General features: G+C 40.0%; 1 protein-coding gene and 1 long non-coding RNA gene across 3 annotated transcripts in view; one reads left to right on the top strand and one right to left on the bottom strand.

Moving 5' to 3' along the window:
* Positions 1-922: 922 nt before the first annotated feature.
* LOC104957062 (uncharacterized) lies at positions 923-2,857 on the bottom strand. Of its 2 annotated transcripts, none has more exons than XR_799630.1 (3): positions 2,445-2,857; positions 1,794-2,023; positions 923-1,064 (listed from the first exon to the last, which is right to left on the bottom strand). It is a non-coding gene; the product is annotated as an uncharacterized lncRNA (long non-coding RNA). The 2 variants fall into 2 exon arrangements; XR_799631.1 differs by having other exon boundaries at positions 927-1,064; positions 1,794-1,976; positions 2,445-2,854.
* Positions 2,858-11,126: 8,269 nt separating this feature from the next.
* Positions 11,127-16,395, top strand: part of cast (calpastatin) — a 32,924-nt gene continuing 27,655 nt past the window's right edge. Inside the window, exon 1 of the mRNA XM_010784753.1 lies at positions 11,127-11,328. Within this exon, the coding sequence (XP_010783055.1) occupies positions 11,254-11,328 (75 nt within the window). The 5' untranslated portion in view covers positions 11,127-11,253. The remainder of the gene's footprint in view (positions 11,329-16,395) is intronic.

The following is a 16,395-nucleotide window of genomic DNA, read 5'->3' as shown; positions in this document are numbered from 1 at the left end:
AAAATTAAATATGAATGGAAATGCCAGATGTTTCATAAACATGTATGGAGTGTCAGAGTGAGCATATGTAACTGGACTCCTCTGCTAATCTGGCCCTCTTCTATATATTTAGACCCATGTCGTACTACAGTCACTACGATCTTCACTACAGCAGTGCAGACATCTACACAAACTGCCCATCACCCCCTCACACGGTACGTCCACTGTTATCAGATTACTAGAGAGATTACATAGTTTCTGCACTAGACAGACAGGTATGAAAGATTAGGAACTCTTTAGCCATTTGCTCATAAAACACAAAGACATTAGAAGAGGTCAGACGAAAGTTGGCTCTCACAGGGAAAGTGTGAAAATAATATGTGAAAAAGTAGGGAGAAGTATTCCTTGTAAAGACACACACTTTTACTGATAAAGATAAAAAACAGCTCAGGAGTTTTTTAGAGCAAATAAGAGTCACAGTATTGCAAAATGTTCCAAGTGCACCAAAAATAAAGGGTTATGCAATAGTTTCCATATGATTGCAACAACTAAACGAACAATGTTCACAGACATTTTGATAGCAGAGACCAGGCTTAAAAAAGATCAGGAATGCTAACAGTGTGGGTTAACTGCACCCCCTTGTCAGCAAAAGCAACTTTCTCAGGATTTGTACTCAGCAGAGGGAGACAAACACAATACTTCCTTCACATGTAGCCTACAGCGTTCAATTCAGCAATGAGCATTCACCTCCGAATGGTACGCACTCATCCACTACAAAGCACGTTTTTAACAACGTTCTTCCTTTTCTGACCTGTGGTCCCATTTTTGGGTAAGAAATCCTCAACCATAGAAATAAGAAAGTTTGTTTAGTAGCCATTTTGAATTAAACGAAAAAGTAACATTAACATTGTGTCACATAACTGAGTGAGTAATAGTTCCCTTTTATATTGAATTTTGAGAGATTCATCCTTCTACAGCAGGAGGAGGGGAGTCAGTACCTTGCCATAGTAGGACTCTGCAGTGGAATAGGAGTTTGAAGACCTGCTGCTATGATGGATCTGTGGGGAGGCAGGAGCCTCTCCTTTCTACACACACAAAACACACAAAATAAACACCAGATTGTAGTTGTGCATGCCAAATGATCTGCCGCCAATAAATTCAATGTTCTGCACAGGATGCCACGACTTTAGACTATTGTGTTGGTAGTTTATTCATATAACATCAGATGAAAAGTATTTCATGTTCAGTCAAATTGCAAATCAAGTCAAATTGTTGCTATTCATGCTTTTTCAACATGTTTAGTGTAAATCTAATGCTACCAAATACATCTCATTTACAGAAAATATGTATATATTTGGTAGAATCGTTAGCAATAAAAACTGCATGTCATTCAAATAAATGTCTTGTCTTAAAACATGTGCAGCATTAGATTGAAATTAGTTGCGTAGCAAGAATGCTGCATTACATTTAGATCTGATCCTTGCCTTGAGGAATGACAGATGAATTAAACGGTGACAGAAATGCATGTCGAAGCTTATCTCAGTTTAAACAGTCACACACACACCCTGGTATATAAACACTGCGTGTGTGACAGAATATGGGCAAAGCAATCAATATGATTAACTTCTATTCAGAGGGATATCTAGTGCAGCCTATGACACGTTTTAACGCGCATTCAGCAGCAGATACAAATGCAGACAGGTTTTGCTGGTTTACGACAATAAAAAGAAAGCAGCCACGGCTCTTTTGGTGCCAATGGATTAGAGAAAATTGCCAGAGGGTCAAAAAGAGACAGAAGTAGCAGATGTACTCACAAGGCTCATCCAGTATGCTGCGTACGCCATGAGGGATCAGGAGGAGAAACTCTGAAAGAAGTTTGTTCCACCCTGCTCTGCCCCGCTCTCCTCACCGCAGGATCTTGCCGTTCATGCCTCCTCAAACAGCCACTCCCCACATTGATCTGATGATTACCACACAGGGCTGTCTGGAGCCCTCTCCTGACTCACAATAACGCAAAAGCATTGTTTTCCAGCAGGACCTGGCTCTTCCGCATAACAATAGAGAATCAAGTCCCTACCTGCAGATAAATTCCCCCTTCCTCACTTCCATGACCACTCACATACAAGTAGAAACATAGTTGTATCTTTGTGACATAGTTGTATCTTTGTTTGGCGATGTGGGCATTCAAACAACCGAAAACACGACCATCAATATATTTTTAAAACACTGCCAACAGATTGATCGATGCTGACTTCAAGACCAGGTTAATCGATGCAGCAGATTCATGTCGCACACACTCCATAAAAAAGCACAGAAAATGTGACGTTTGTGAATTGCAAATTACTTGCAGCAATCACATGGAAAATATTGCGGAGTTATCTGAAGTTATTTGGGTGTTTTGGAAAGAATGTGCATCCATAAACACTTTCAACTTGATACGTCGTGCAGTAAAAGAGAACACTTACTTCTTTCGCGTCCTTGGGGTCTTTATCGTGACCATGGCCTTTCTTCTTGCTCTTGTGTGGCATCTTGAAAACACGGGTGGATAGACGAGTTTAATTGTGCTTCTGCGTCCTCTGTTGTGCACTGTTGTGGAATCTGACTATTCACTGATCTACCCCTTGGATCAAAAATCAGTGGCCCCACCTGCTGAGAAAGCTTTCGGCTCTGATGATTGATCGAAGTGAAAGCTGACACCAGCAAATGGTTTCGCGTTTGTATGTAGGCAAATTAAACATGGAGCTGCAGCAAGTAAAGTATTTTTGCCTACTTGATGTTCACAGAACTGGGTGATACTAGTTCAGACAAGACGAGGGAAATACTGAAATACAGATGTGATCATGTGAAGGATGTTCGATCGAAGTGCTTTACAAACTGAAGTTACTGCGTGATTCAATGCATGTGAAGCAACAATATTAAACCAACATGAAACACAGGAAGAACACACACAACCATACGTACACACTGTTTTGGGGCATGACGGACACACCCCACAGGCCGGGGAACAGTTGACTCACTGCTGATGTTATCCTCTTCCTCTCAAAGACCTGGAGCCTTTATTTAGAACAACACTGCCCTCTGGTGGCCAACAAAGTGACAGCAGGCCCAATAAAGAGGAACAGGACACCGTCTAATGTAAACACCAAAATAATGGAACGAGCTCCATATTGAAAAAAAATCCAAACCTATTTATATTAACTGATATTAAATCATGGGACTACTTTCTCATGGCTGACGTCGTTTTTTATGATCTTCTTTTTATAGCAAGCATTATTTTTTCTCTGTGTACATCAATTAATATGAATATATATATGGGGGATTTCTAATGTTGGTTCTTGGACTACAGTGTACTTAGTTTTTCTTCACCTTGTTCCAAAGTCATAAACTCTTACTGCATAGTGACCAGGTCAAAAAGGCGCATTCCCAATGTTTTAGTTTTCTATTATGTCGCGTTTCAGTATTTCTGCACACATTTTAGAAACTGTAAAACAAATATGTGATTTAACTAATCTTGACCATTGTATGACAGACATGATACACTTCAACAAATGTATCCCCATCTGTTTCTTACTGGAGCAGTTTTTTTTCTATGAAACAATATCTATGAGATTTTAGACCATATGGTTGTTTGCTAAAAGGAAAGCAGACTTCAGAATAACAACACCAAATTGACTGACATGTAAATTGATTCTGTATCAAGGCAGGATATGAGAGCCAACTGATTACACACAATCATAATAATAAATTCAGCACACTTCCTGTCAGATTGGTGCACTTCCTCTGGGTCCATTGTCCTTTATCTCTGTCTTCGGTGGTGGGTGAACGTGAGGTCTTGTATGTCTGAGCATTGACTCATCACTCTGATGCCCTTCAGAGACACAGTCCATCTGACCTTCCCACCTCCTGATAACTCTGTGAACCCTGTCACGTCTCCCCAGAGAGGAACAGTCTATCACCTGCAAAGTGATGCCAATCGGACTGACACCAGGACGACATCTTTACAGCAGCTTCTGATAACAGATGACATTTGTAACACTGCTCGAGCGTTGTGGACATGAATGAATTACATATCTCCCTTTGCTCGTTCTGTTTATAGCATTAATCATATGTACAACAGCTGAAACATTTACACAGGGAGTTATTAAACAAACAATGTGACTTCTGCTTCTTCTCTATATTAACTAACTTCACTTCTTCTTCTTCACTCCTGACAGCAGGTACAAACATAGTCCTTTATCAATGATTCAACAATTTGTTGTCTTACTTCTTAGCAGCTTTTGTAATATCTATTATTGATGTATTCCTTACCATTGTATGTATATGTCCATATATGTATTTTTATTTGCTTCTTTTGTTGTTTTACTATTTACTGTTCTCCTTTTCTTCCCCACCATATGTTCATTTATGTTTTTACCACCATAAGATACAGCCTTTTACATTCATATAATATGTAACACAGCAAAAAAACATGCACAAAATCTACATTGACACTAAACAAAAAAGAGAGAAAAGTACACCTTTTTTGTAATGCACTGTGTTGAAAGTTGCTATATAAATAAACGTGCCTTGCCTTGCCTTGCCTTGCCTTGCCTTGCCTTGCCTTGCCTTGCCTTGCCTTGCCTTGCCTTGCCTTGCCTTGCCTTGCCTTGCCTTGCCTTGCCTTGCCTTGCCTTGCCTTGCCTTGCCTTGCCTTGCCTTGCCTTGCCTTGCCTTGCCTTGCCTTGCCTTGCCTAATAATTATTAAAGGAAAGAATGTAAATCGTTAATAGAAAAGGAAGGGCCTCCATAAATGTCCTGTTTAGCCTTTAATAGGAAAGTTATCCAATCTAATGAGAGGCTGGAAAACACCCGTTCATCCATTAGGAGATAATCAGGCAAAGTAATTGAACCTCAGTGTACTGCATCATATATGACAGTAACTCTTGTTTGGAGGCGTGTGGCGCAGTGGATAGAGCCTTGGTGTTCGGATCAGGGTATCACAGGTTCAAACCCCACTGCAGTCAGCATGTCGTTGTGTCCTTGGGCAAGACACTTCACCACAAATTGCTCCTGTGGAGATTGCCCACAGCATTAAGTATGTAAGTCGCTTTGGATAAAAGCGTCTAACAAGTAAATCAAATTAAATCAAGTTTTATTTATATAGCACATTTTTAAACGATTTTTAGTCGAGCCAAAGTGCTGTACATATAATAAAAACAGCCTACAGTCGAGACACTTTACAGCAAATACAACAGCACAGATTGTTCAGAATATCAGTTTGAGAAAAACGACACCCTCTATCAGGCAGCAGATTTCACGGCGTCGACGGGTGACATGGAGTCCAATCAACTGCTGTTGTGTGTCTGATAATGAGTTGTTTCAGCATAAATAACTTTGAATATGTTAAACTGTATGTAGTATACACTCAAAACCAGGGTATCGTCGAGTAATTGTGAAAAAGCTATAACACTGTTATCGTCACTGAACCTATAGTGCTCTGAGATGAGCAGGAAGTGCAGTCGAGGTCCTCACATGTATTTGCCACACTTAATTGGTTTTGGTTGTGTTACCGTCTGTCGAGGTGGCAGCTTCATCTGCGTCATCCTCCTCCAGCTAAAAGCCAGGACTTTCCTTCACATTCTGGAAAGATAATTAGCCCCCGCTCAGACCTCTGACCTCATTTGAGTGAAATAATGTGTGTGTGTTTCTAGTGCGTCGGTGTGTTTGTCCTCACAGTGGATGATCAGGCTGTAGGGAAACACACACACCCTCACAGCTCAGAGATAAAGACAGAGGCAGCCGAGAATCAATGAAAGTCAAAGATTCACTCCTCTGTAATGAAACCATGCCCACCTGCAACAAAGGGTGTCCATCTTAGCTTATATTTCTGTGGCTCATCAGCTGTGTGTTTCTGTGTGACGGAGTGAGTGCCTCAGTGTAAAGCAAACAGTTGTTGCTAGGTAAACGTGGATTATACTGCAGATCTGGTGCAGACCTGTTTGCACACGGCCAGGTGAATGAACGTATCGGCCATTATCGGTCCTGACAAGTTGACCTCACAGTCACTAACAAGCTCATTGTATTTTTAGACAAACATTGTTCATCTGAATTAAACTGGAGAGTTTATTTGAATACGTGGCTCTTATTGTTGTGTTTGTTTGAGTCTGATGTCTACAGTCTGTGTGCATGAACCCCACCTACACAACCTCCATTGTGTTTGAGAGGGGGGAAAATAACATCCACTCTCACAACACATTTATTTGTGGACCATTGTGCACTGTTCAGTCAACAGCTTGAACAGCGTCTGATGTCATGAAAACAACATTAAAAACAACTGGTAGCAAACACTGGTGGATTTAGGTTGATGAAATAAAAGCAGGACATATTTGGACAGTCATTTTACAATAAATATACAATGTACCTTAAATGCAGATAGTGTTTTTGAATGAAAGACAGAAAATACATTATGTTTGCTTCAGTAAAAGTAAGCTTGTTGTCTTTCTTAGCAACTAGGGTTTTTTACTTTCTCTGTATTTGAATGGATTTGGGATTTTTCCCCTCATTCCTACTTGTTTTCAATTCATCTACCATTCATCCTTTTACACATCAGTATTGCTTCTCCACACAGAAAATGCCTATCGCTTTACAGCTTTTTTAGAGATCTTCTTTTATAACATTAGGTTTACTAATTTACAAGTGAACATTAACGAATCCCTATTACTTCACCTTAGATATTATAAAAAAATATAAAATAAAGAGTGAGCTACTAGATGCCTAAAATTAAAATAAACCACATGTTTTATGTAAATTTGATTCTGTAAACTACAGTCTGACTTCACAGGTTTAATCCACTTGTTCTAAGTCTAATGCAAATATTTGTGGAATTAAAATGAAATTGACAACATATTTTTGTATGCTTTTTCATACATTATATCCAATAATAAGACAAGATAAGATGGTACTTTATTGATCCCAATTTGGGAAATAGTTTTTGTTGCAGCAGCATAATATTCTTATTTTAGTACACAATATGAATAAAATACTGCTTGCCTGCAAATGAAATACGTAATTGCAATTTTCTTTAATTATTATTCTGTTTTGTGCTATTTCCTGGGACCCATTTCCCCTCACATCCGTGTTTGGTTTCAGTTTCATCACCTGGGCCCAGGAGTTCAAAACTTTTAATCTCAATCAGATCCGATCCGATTTTGAAATCCCATTTTTTGTGATCCAGGATCAGACAAGTCAGCCAGATTTTGTCCCTGGAGTTCAAAGCAATTCAGGATAGGATCAGCCTGATCCAGATTACGATTTTTCAAGATGACTAGATCCTGAATATCAGTGCTATAATCCTACCGATCGCCATCTAGTGGACATGAAAAATAATACAAGGAAGACAAGAGACCACATTGCAGAGACATCTATAATGTCTAATTATATTTTTTTATTTGAAAGGTGATGACAAATGATGGACTTTTTTTTTTTTTGAAGGTATTTTTTCTTTAATCTAAATTACATTTTTGATTGACAATCTTTGTTGTGATACTTTTATGAGCATAAACATTTATGTCATCAAAATTTGGTTGAAAACAAATAGGCCACCACAAACGTGAGCAAAAATGGAAAAATTAAAATGTATTTCCCATGAAGGCTAAAAATTGCCCAGGATTTCAAAACTTTTAATCCCTATCTGATCAGATCAGATTTGGATTTTGGGGAGTTCAAAACCAAAAAACAGGATTAGGATCACTTTGATATCCGACCAGATCAGGAAATCCAATCCAAGCTTTAATCTGGATCAAATCTTCAAAACGGGTNTCACTACGATCTTCACTACAGTTATACAGTTATGCTTTGTTATTATTATGGCTGTACAAAATATAGCAGTCAAAACAATTAGGCCAATATGGCACTAAGGCATAATAATAACAAAGCATAACTGTATAACTGTAGTGAAGATCGTAGTGACTGTAGTACGACATGGGTCTAAATATATAGAAGAGGGCCAGATTAGCAGAGGAGTCCAGTTACATATGCTCACTCTGACACTCCATACATGTTTATGAAACATCTGGCATTTCCATTCATATTTAATTTTCTTCTCTCAGGTTTNTTAGCAGACATATCTTTCCCAAGGTGCACAAGCTAGTTTTACAGGTTGGGTAATGTGGTACTTAAGATAGGGAAAGGTGTGTCCGTCTGACAGAGGGTGTGCCATGATGTGGAGGCATGTGCACATGCCTTGTATGCATGTGTACACGCATGTGCAAGCATGAGCCTTTTCAAATGTGTATACACCTCACCTTGCAATATGTACTGCAGGATCATATGCTGTACATGCTTTGTTTGTCTTTTTCTATTCATTAGGTAAAGATAGGCAATGCAAAGAAAACTTGTATGACTTAATTCCTTTGCTGTGCGTTGATCAGATGGTACAGAGTGAGACAAGGTTTTTGAAGTCTATAAATGGGGGCCTCCCCTAAGACAAAACATACACAACTTATTTTGCCTGCTTTTTCACAAGGTTTCAGAATAGGGGAAATGAATGGGTAGAGGAAAGCGTCAGTGTTCGGGCCACTTGACATTCTGAGCCCTACTAACGTTTCTTGTATCACTTTGAGCATATGAACGGATTCTGTAACTCCTACTGTACATTAGTCTTTGTTTTAAATCATTTTTGGGATGACCTGCTCTAACTTTTAGTTGCTTTGCAGACATACATGAGTGTTGCCATGGTTTCAGTGAGTCTGCTCTGGGCTTCAACTTAATTGTTTAAATTTTTTATGTAAAGAGCTGATAAGAGTTCCCATATACAATGAACCCCTGGATGTACAGACGGTTATCACACACACAAACGGGTTTGGTTTGATTAAAAATCAAACGTTTTCTAGGATTTCTGAGATGATTTAAAAATATTTATTCTCGATTGCATAGCCCATCAAAGCTGAGAATGTCTACATTACTGACTGTAAAGACAGATGTGTGTGTGATGTTTATGGGTTCAAGTTGGACTGACCTATGACTCTGAGGTGGATTATGAAGGAGACTGTGGCCAAAAGGCGCCAAGGGGTTCTAAGGAAAGCTATCCTAGAGATGTTCTCACTGCACTTGGCCATCGCTTAAGAAAGCTTTCCTACTGGCACAATCCTTGCATATTGGACCTACACTCACATAAGCAGGCTTATTATTCTCTGAAAATCAACTAAACCGGTCTAAAAATTGCCAGCGTAGGACAGGGTAAAAATATACAATGGTTCCCAATTTGGTTTGTTCAATAACAACAAATATGTAACTCAGAGCTAGTGGAAGTGGATTGTTTTGAAACCCTGGGCCTGGGTTAACAATGTTTACCAAGGTCTATTCGCAGCTCTCGACATATGCAGTTTGGAAAACATACTTTATTGACCCAATGATTTGTCTCAACCACTGCCACTGCTGCCATTTGACCGTGTTGATAGGTGGATACATTTGTCAGTACAAACTGTTATAGCGTTCCTCCAGGTGTTTTCACACCAGCATGCATCTGTCACTTTTATCTCGGACATTGTCTTTGCCTCACATCCCTCTCAGATTAAAACATCTGGAAAGCAGTGTGTAACATCCATGCACAACATTTTTATATCTTACAAGTACTTGTTTAATTATACACAACATTTCTAAAGTACCAGGCAGCAACAGATAGACCTGTGTGTTTCAACTGTTTTTAATAATCCATGTATTCTAGTATTTATTTATTATTTATGTGTAGCCTATCATATCTTTATTTTCCAAAGAACACCAACAGGGGTTTGGTTTGTTGCCATTTACTCCCATTATCATATTGCACAAGGATGGTAGAGGTTCCAAGGAATAATATTTAGCATCCTTAAAGCTTTCTGTAAGGCATGCATAAAGGGAGAGCACACCACTCCACTTGGACATTTAGATACAATAACCATTTTTTTACGTGTGCTGCACAAACAGGAGTGTCAGGTCTGGCGGGAGGAAACTAACCAGCAGTACATGATTTCCATTTTTTGCTGAGGTGTGCTACTAAACATCTTTAAGTGAATAAAGGATCAGACTTATTCCATCACAGTGACTCACTCAACGACTGCATTGTCAGCACACCCCACCCAAAGGGCCGCTCTAATACACCCAAGTCATTCGGGAGGAAGAAGCCGCAGAGGTATGAATGGAATTTCATTTTGCACTTGAATTGCTTTTCCTTTAAATGACATGAAAACGACGGCCATGGATACACCTGAATATACCTTATCCACATATTCTTCTTGTGAATAAGGTTTTCAGATGATACTGCCTTATTCCCCCTTCTGTAGATTGTTGTTCAATTAAAGTCCAAAGTATTCATCTTGGTGATAAAAGGTGAAAGATAAATGTTCTGAAAGCCAACACCCTTAAGCCTTTGGCCTCAGTGAATTCATTAGTGATGTTTTCTTTAAACACTCCCTACATTCTGGTTTGACAAATATCTGTTTTGCTGCCAACCCGGCTGTTATAAAACAAAGAAATCCCCATCCATTTGCTACAGATAACAGTCTATCATTGGCTCACCCGGTGCCTATCGGTTCATAGTTCTGACCTGTTGACAAGATGTTGAAACATCCAGGGCTTTATCAATATATGTCTGTATATCCCTGTTATTATCCTCAGGGGTTGGTGATAGCTGACAGAGAAAGAGTTGAAAGTTCTCGGCTCAGACTTGTTTTCTCTCCGCAGAGAGTTGACACAGATGTAATATAAAACTAAAGTCTGGCCCCTCCCTTTATTCTCATAGGCAATTAGGCAGCCATGGAGGGTGGTTGCAAAATCCTTTATAACTGCGTGTACATAAGAAGCCAGTGTGTACACAAAGTGTCTCTATGCCTGTGTGTACTCAAGGCATGTATACCATCACACATCTGGGTGTGCTTGTTGATAAGCAGCACTGAAATTGTCCCAATACACTGCAAAAAAAAGTGTTGCACACCTAACAGGGCGTATTTTTAAGCATGTGTGCCCTTGTATCTGTTTCCTAGAGAAGCTCAGATGTGGCCCCTCATCAGGTGGGTGTCAGTCCACAGTCAGCTCCCTTCCCTTTATAGCCCAGAGAGTTACGGCCTCTTGTGACATATCCACATATGAGCCTAACCCCCCCCTCTGCCCTCTCTGCTCCCAGACCACGCCTCCCCTCCGCTCTCTCCACCCTCCCTCTCCCTGTGAGTTGGAAACATGCTGCAAGCCGAGAGACAAGGCAGAGGCTGACAGACATAACGCTCACACACAAACACACGCTCGGAGGCACTTTCAGCCAACATGGGCCAGTTATTGACCTGGATCCGGGGCCCACGGGACGGCCAGGCCCTGCAGGATGTGGCCGTGGAGGAGCAGGTGTGTGCAATTGTGTTGTCTATGTGTGTTAGTGCCATGTTATTCTAAACAACTAATCCCAAAATATCCACGTGTGTTTTTGTGTTGATGTAAGTCAGCCTGCAAGTAAAATGCTACATGGTGTTGCTTTATGTTGTTGTTCAAGTAGAGTTTGAGCTACAAAACTTATAGGGGAAACACACATGAGGAGGAAAACTGTCTTGGCTCTTATCCAAGTCAGACCTTCCCTCCCTCTCTCTCCCTCTCTGTCTCTCTCTCTGTCTGCTGGAATGTGAGGCTGCTGGTCGGCCTGTGCGAGTTTAGTTTGAGTTGTGTAGTGAGGTATTAAACCAAGGCTGGGACAAGGCCTACCTTGTTTGCAACCTGTTGCTACAAGTACCAACCACAGGGGAAATGATAGATCACAGTATGTGGTGATTTGGGAAAGAGTATGGGTGTCCTAGTTTTGTTTTCATGTGCAAAAACATGAAGTTATTGTTCTGGACAGGGGTTTCGACTTCGTAGGTCTCGCCCAAATACCGTTCTCCTGTGATAATCCGCAGATGGAGCAATATGAAAGGGTGTGTAGCTGGGAGAAGCTTAAGAGCCTTTTTTTTCTGTGCACAACTAGGAATTGCATGTAGCGTGCTGTAGTTCATATCCTGTAACCTCATCTTTAAATACTTTTTCTCATGTCGTGCAGAGAAAGAGACTGTGATATGTGACAGGCCTTCATCCTGATGTCAGGACTTTGTTATCAGGGCTGTGTCAGTTGGCTCTGACTCATGTTATGTGTTAAAGGTTAATATGGAAAATGCCTGAGCACAGATAGGCTTCAGATTTGTGGTGGGAGGTTCTTTTTGTTGTCTTGGGCTGAAAATTCTCAGCCCATGGTTGCAGCAGTCTGCCTCCCCCACAACTTACACAGAGACTGACAGGAAATGACCGCTGAGGAAACACATTCGGCTGGACATGCAGTGTAAAGTCTAAAAATGTCGGGGAGATAATAAAGTGAGAGCCGAGTGACTGTTTTATAGATCGGTTTTGACATTTGACACCCTAGTGTTTTCGTTGCTGTGATACAGTTGAGAAATATTTCCACACTGCAGTGGATTCATAATTGATTTATTATGTACATTATGTACTATTACAGCATTATTAAAAAAACAATGGAAAACAGTCTCCAATATCTCTGAACTTATCAGTATTGTAAGTTTTGTAACTTCTACTGCACATCTGTCCATCCTGAGAGAGGGATCCCTCCATGGTTTCACATCCAGATGTTTCTTTTATTTCTTCCCCTTTATTTGTGGGGTTTTCTTGGGAGTTTTTCTGATGTGAGGGTCTAAGGACACTGTAAAGCCCCCTAAGACTAATGTGTAATTTGTGATATTTGGCTGTATAAAGAACATTTTATATATTGAATTAGATTGGTTAACAACACTGCTTTAGTGCAGTTATAATATTTGTAGATTCCTTTCCTTAGGTTGAAGTAGCAATAGCACAGTGTAAAATGAGTTATTTACAAATACATTTCAAAATGACTTGCTTAAAGCAGGTATAATAGCAGTTTTCTGTGTCACAATATGACACTAGTAGAAGTTTTGCTAATAGTTTTTGGCCTGCAGGAGATTACCCCCAAAATCTGCTGCCCTACATTATTTACATCATCGGTTTATTATGAAAAATGCATTAGCATCAGAGCAGCATTTTCTTATTACAACTGGAACTAATGCTAACTCCCTAATGTGGGCTTACTGTTTGTTTTCTGAATTGTTTTCCGTCAATATAAACAAGAACATTTAGCAGTAAAATCAATGTTTGCCTAAAGCAAAGTATTTTCCCTGGAAAAAGTATATTTTAGCATAAATACCAAATACTTGAGTATGTCAAAATGAATCTCAAGCACACGCATAGATAAAGATAATGTTTGTTTTTCATTATTTACGCACAAAGCACACAGTTTGACCCCAGTATGAAACGGTGTTTAAGTCCACTGTCAAGAAATGACAATTCAACAATGTCCCTCTGATGCAAACCAGCTGGAGCCTGGGTCATGCAGTTTACTTACGTAATGTCACAAGGTGCCTGGATGCTCAAGTTCAAATGTCGTACACAGCCTCAACTATAACTCTGCTATTTTGATCCACATAATCAACGCTTCTGAATGCAAGCAAAAACAAAAACAAAATGTTTCAAATAGTCTAAACCAGCAGGACATTAGCTGTATTGATGATATGCTTCATTATGTGGCACAACCCTCAGGCTGGTTGTGTGTTTGTGCCAGAAAGAGAGGGAGCGCTGATGTGTACATGTTAGCATAAATACATGAGCATTTCTGTTAACACATTTTATAAGCAGCTAAATATTATCTTTCCATTTCCTGCTAGGTGTGTTTTTAAATGTTGGTGTTTATCCGGTTGCCACCCTGTGTGTTATTTGCCAGCGCACATCGTGACATGTCAGATTTCTCACTTCACTGTTAGCTTGACGAGAGTTCACTGCTTATGTCATGTCAGTTATATAAAATCAGAGTTTCAAGGCCTCTGGGCTCACCTGTGCTTCAGCGAGGCGTTGTTGCTCAGCACTTAACTCCGTCTGTTTACATCTGCCATGCTTCAGGAAAAGCAAATGCTAGTAGCCTCATGATGTTTGTCCTGACACGTTAGACTAGCAGGTAATGAAGTCCCAGCTGCCTGGCGCTTACTGGAAATTGTAATGTGATAGATGATTAAGATTCTTGGTATTGCTTCACAAAAACACATGAAAGTGGTAGGCTCAAGTTAATGATGACATGTAAGGTTGTGATTACCATGAGTTGAAATTGCTGACAAGTCTCAACTATATATTGATGTCATTGTGGCTCCAAAGATTTATTCTTTCTATCCTGTAAAGTGAGGCATAGGGTTGTTGGTTTATTTAATTAGCATATGTCGAAAATGGGTAAAAAGATACGTACAAGAAAGGGAAAATATAAATATAAAAATGTGAATAGGCTCTATTATGCTTTTCTTCCAAATTCCCCATTTTGGAATATTATAGGTTTTTGTGCAAGTAAATGGTCTGCAACGGCTGAAGTTCCTACGTTACTCTCCCACACACTCCTCCTGCCTGAAACGCCTCCATTGGACACCTGTGTTTACTTCCATAACAGTGTCATCTCTAGGTAATGTCGCTCTGCTGCGGGGCGGGACATCTCCGAGTAGATCTCAGAGCCTGCTAACCAATCAGAGCAGACTTTGCTCTGGTTTCAGACAGAGGCCGTTTCTCAATCGCGAGGATTCTCGCTTGGTAGCACATGTCTTCAGAGTCACTTGCTTCAGAAGCTAGGCAAGAATCCTTCCTGGCATTCGGAAAACAAAGAGTGGAACAGGCTAGCAAGTGTGCAGGTGTGCGTCATATGCAGGCCCGGTTCTACGGGGGTGCATAAGGGTGCATTGCACCCTCAGTCGAGTCGTTATGCACCCTCATTGGAAAAACGAAAAGTGAAAAAAATTACATAAGAAGAATATAGTTGAAATAAAATAAATTGTAATTGTGGTTAAATAAAATTGTCTGCTGCATTTATTTGGTCAATTTAAACGGTAAGTAACGTTATTATGTCAGGTGCGCGTGACTCACCAACCGAATCCATTTTTGCGCCTCTTATGCCGCCTATGAACGCCTAAAATCAAAGAACAATTACCCTAGGTCATAAAAGGCTTTTGTCACAGGACCGTTTCATTGGCCCAATGATTTATTAATACTTAACGATTGAAAAATCAATATCCCCGGATATAATACTATCCGAAATTGAAAAATTGGTTACCCACCTACACCTGCCAAAATCCCGAATTTGTAAAGACAAAGTTTGATTTGGCGGCCGTTGGAGGGTTGGTTCCTATTTCCGACCGGGGGCAAGAGGTGACCAAAAGAGGGAAAGGGTGGGGTCGGTGGTTTTCTTCGACCTTAAAGAGAAAGGCTACCCCGAAACCAATTAAAGAAAGATTAAGGGGAACCCCCGACGAAAAGGACAGACGGAACCCCTGCGGTCTCCGGTCCGAGTATGTTTAATAAAATTTCACAACGCCCATAAAATACCCGAGCCCCCCTTAATAAAGTACAAAAAAAGTTTTTTTTTGAAGGAAAGCCACAGCTTTTTCTTGAATCGTTACCTTAAGGTACCCAATAAATTAATGCAATGGTTTGGCCAGGCGAAGAGGGGGACACAAAAAGGGGGCAAACAATGCCCAGTGGCGCCCCTCCAAAGGGTGCACCCGGCCCTCCGAAAAAAATACGCCTTCTACTTGTAAAGAATGTTTTTGCTGCCGGTCTACAGGCTGACATCACATATAAAGTACAATATAAAAAAACTTTTAGTCACCGAAGTAGTAAAAGTATGTGTAAATAAGTGTCCACAGAAATTGGACCTTCAACGAGAAATTTGACCCTCTCTTTTTTTTTTTTACGTATCATTTAATTTACAATTGACCATTTTATTCTAATACTTACTTGGTGTTTTTATTTTATTCAATGTACATATAACAATAACCGATACACCATCAATACAAACTACAAGTGTATAACATAAACTAACTTATTTAACAATTTTGGCTAGAAAAAGTCTACCCACAAATCTCAAAATGGGGGATTCTAGTCAGAGACATTAACACACGAGTTTCACGTGGTCTACTTCGTAAAATGAATTTTACAAGTTTGTCTAGAAGGGAAACCCCCGTATGCGGGAGTATGTATTATGTTATATGTTATATTTACATATATTCGACAGGTGGTACAGTTATTGAAAGACAAAAACATCACATACCAGAAAACATCTCCAAAAAGTAACGGTCGATTTAGATGGAATCCCGTCGTTTAACCAGTCTTGAGTCGGGACCAACAGGAGGGTGTAGTGGGCGGTAACTTTGTACAAGGGTCCATACAGGTGACTGTCACGGCCGCCATTTGAATTAACGGGGTACTAGACATTGACAAAACTGGACGTCAATCTACGTCACAATGACAACCGCTATTCCGACCAACAAAATTGAGTAAAAGACCTCAGGTAGTAACTGACGACACATTCGTGGACACGGTCTACTACTTGCG

The sequence above is a fragment of the Notothenia coriiceps genome, unplaced genomic scaffold (genome assembly GCF_000735185.1).
Source record: "Notothenia coriiceps isolate Sejong01 unplaced genomic scaffold, NC01 NC01_scaffold00026424, whole genome shotgun sequence".
Classification (NCBI taxonomy): Eukaryota; Metazoa; Chordata; class Actinopteri; order Perciformes; family Nototheniidae; genus Notothenia; species Notothenia coriiceps.
The sequence above is the reverse complement of the archived record's forward strand: the minus strand, read 5'-3'. Positions and strand labels throughout refer to the sequence as shown.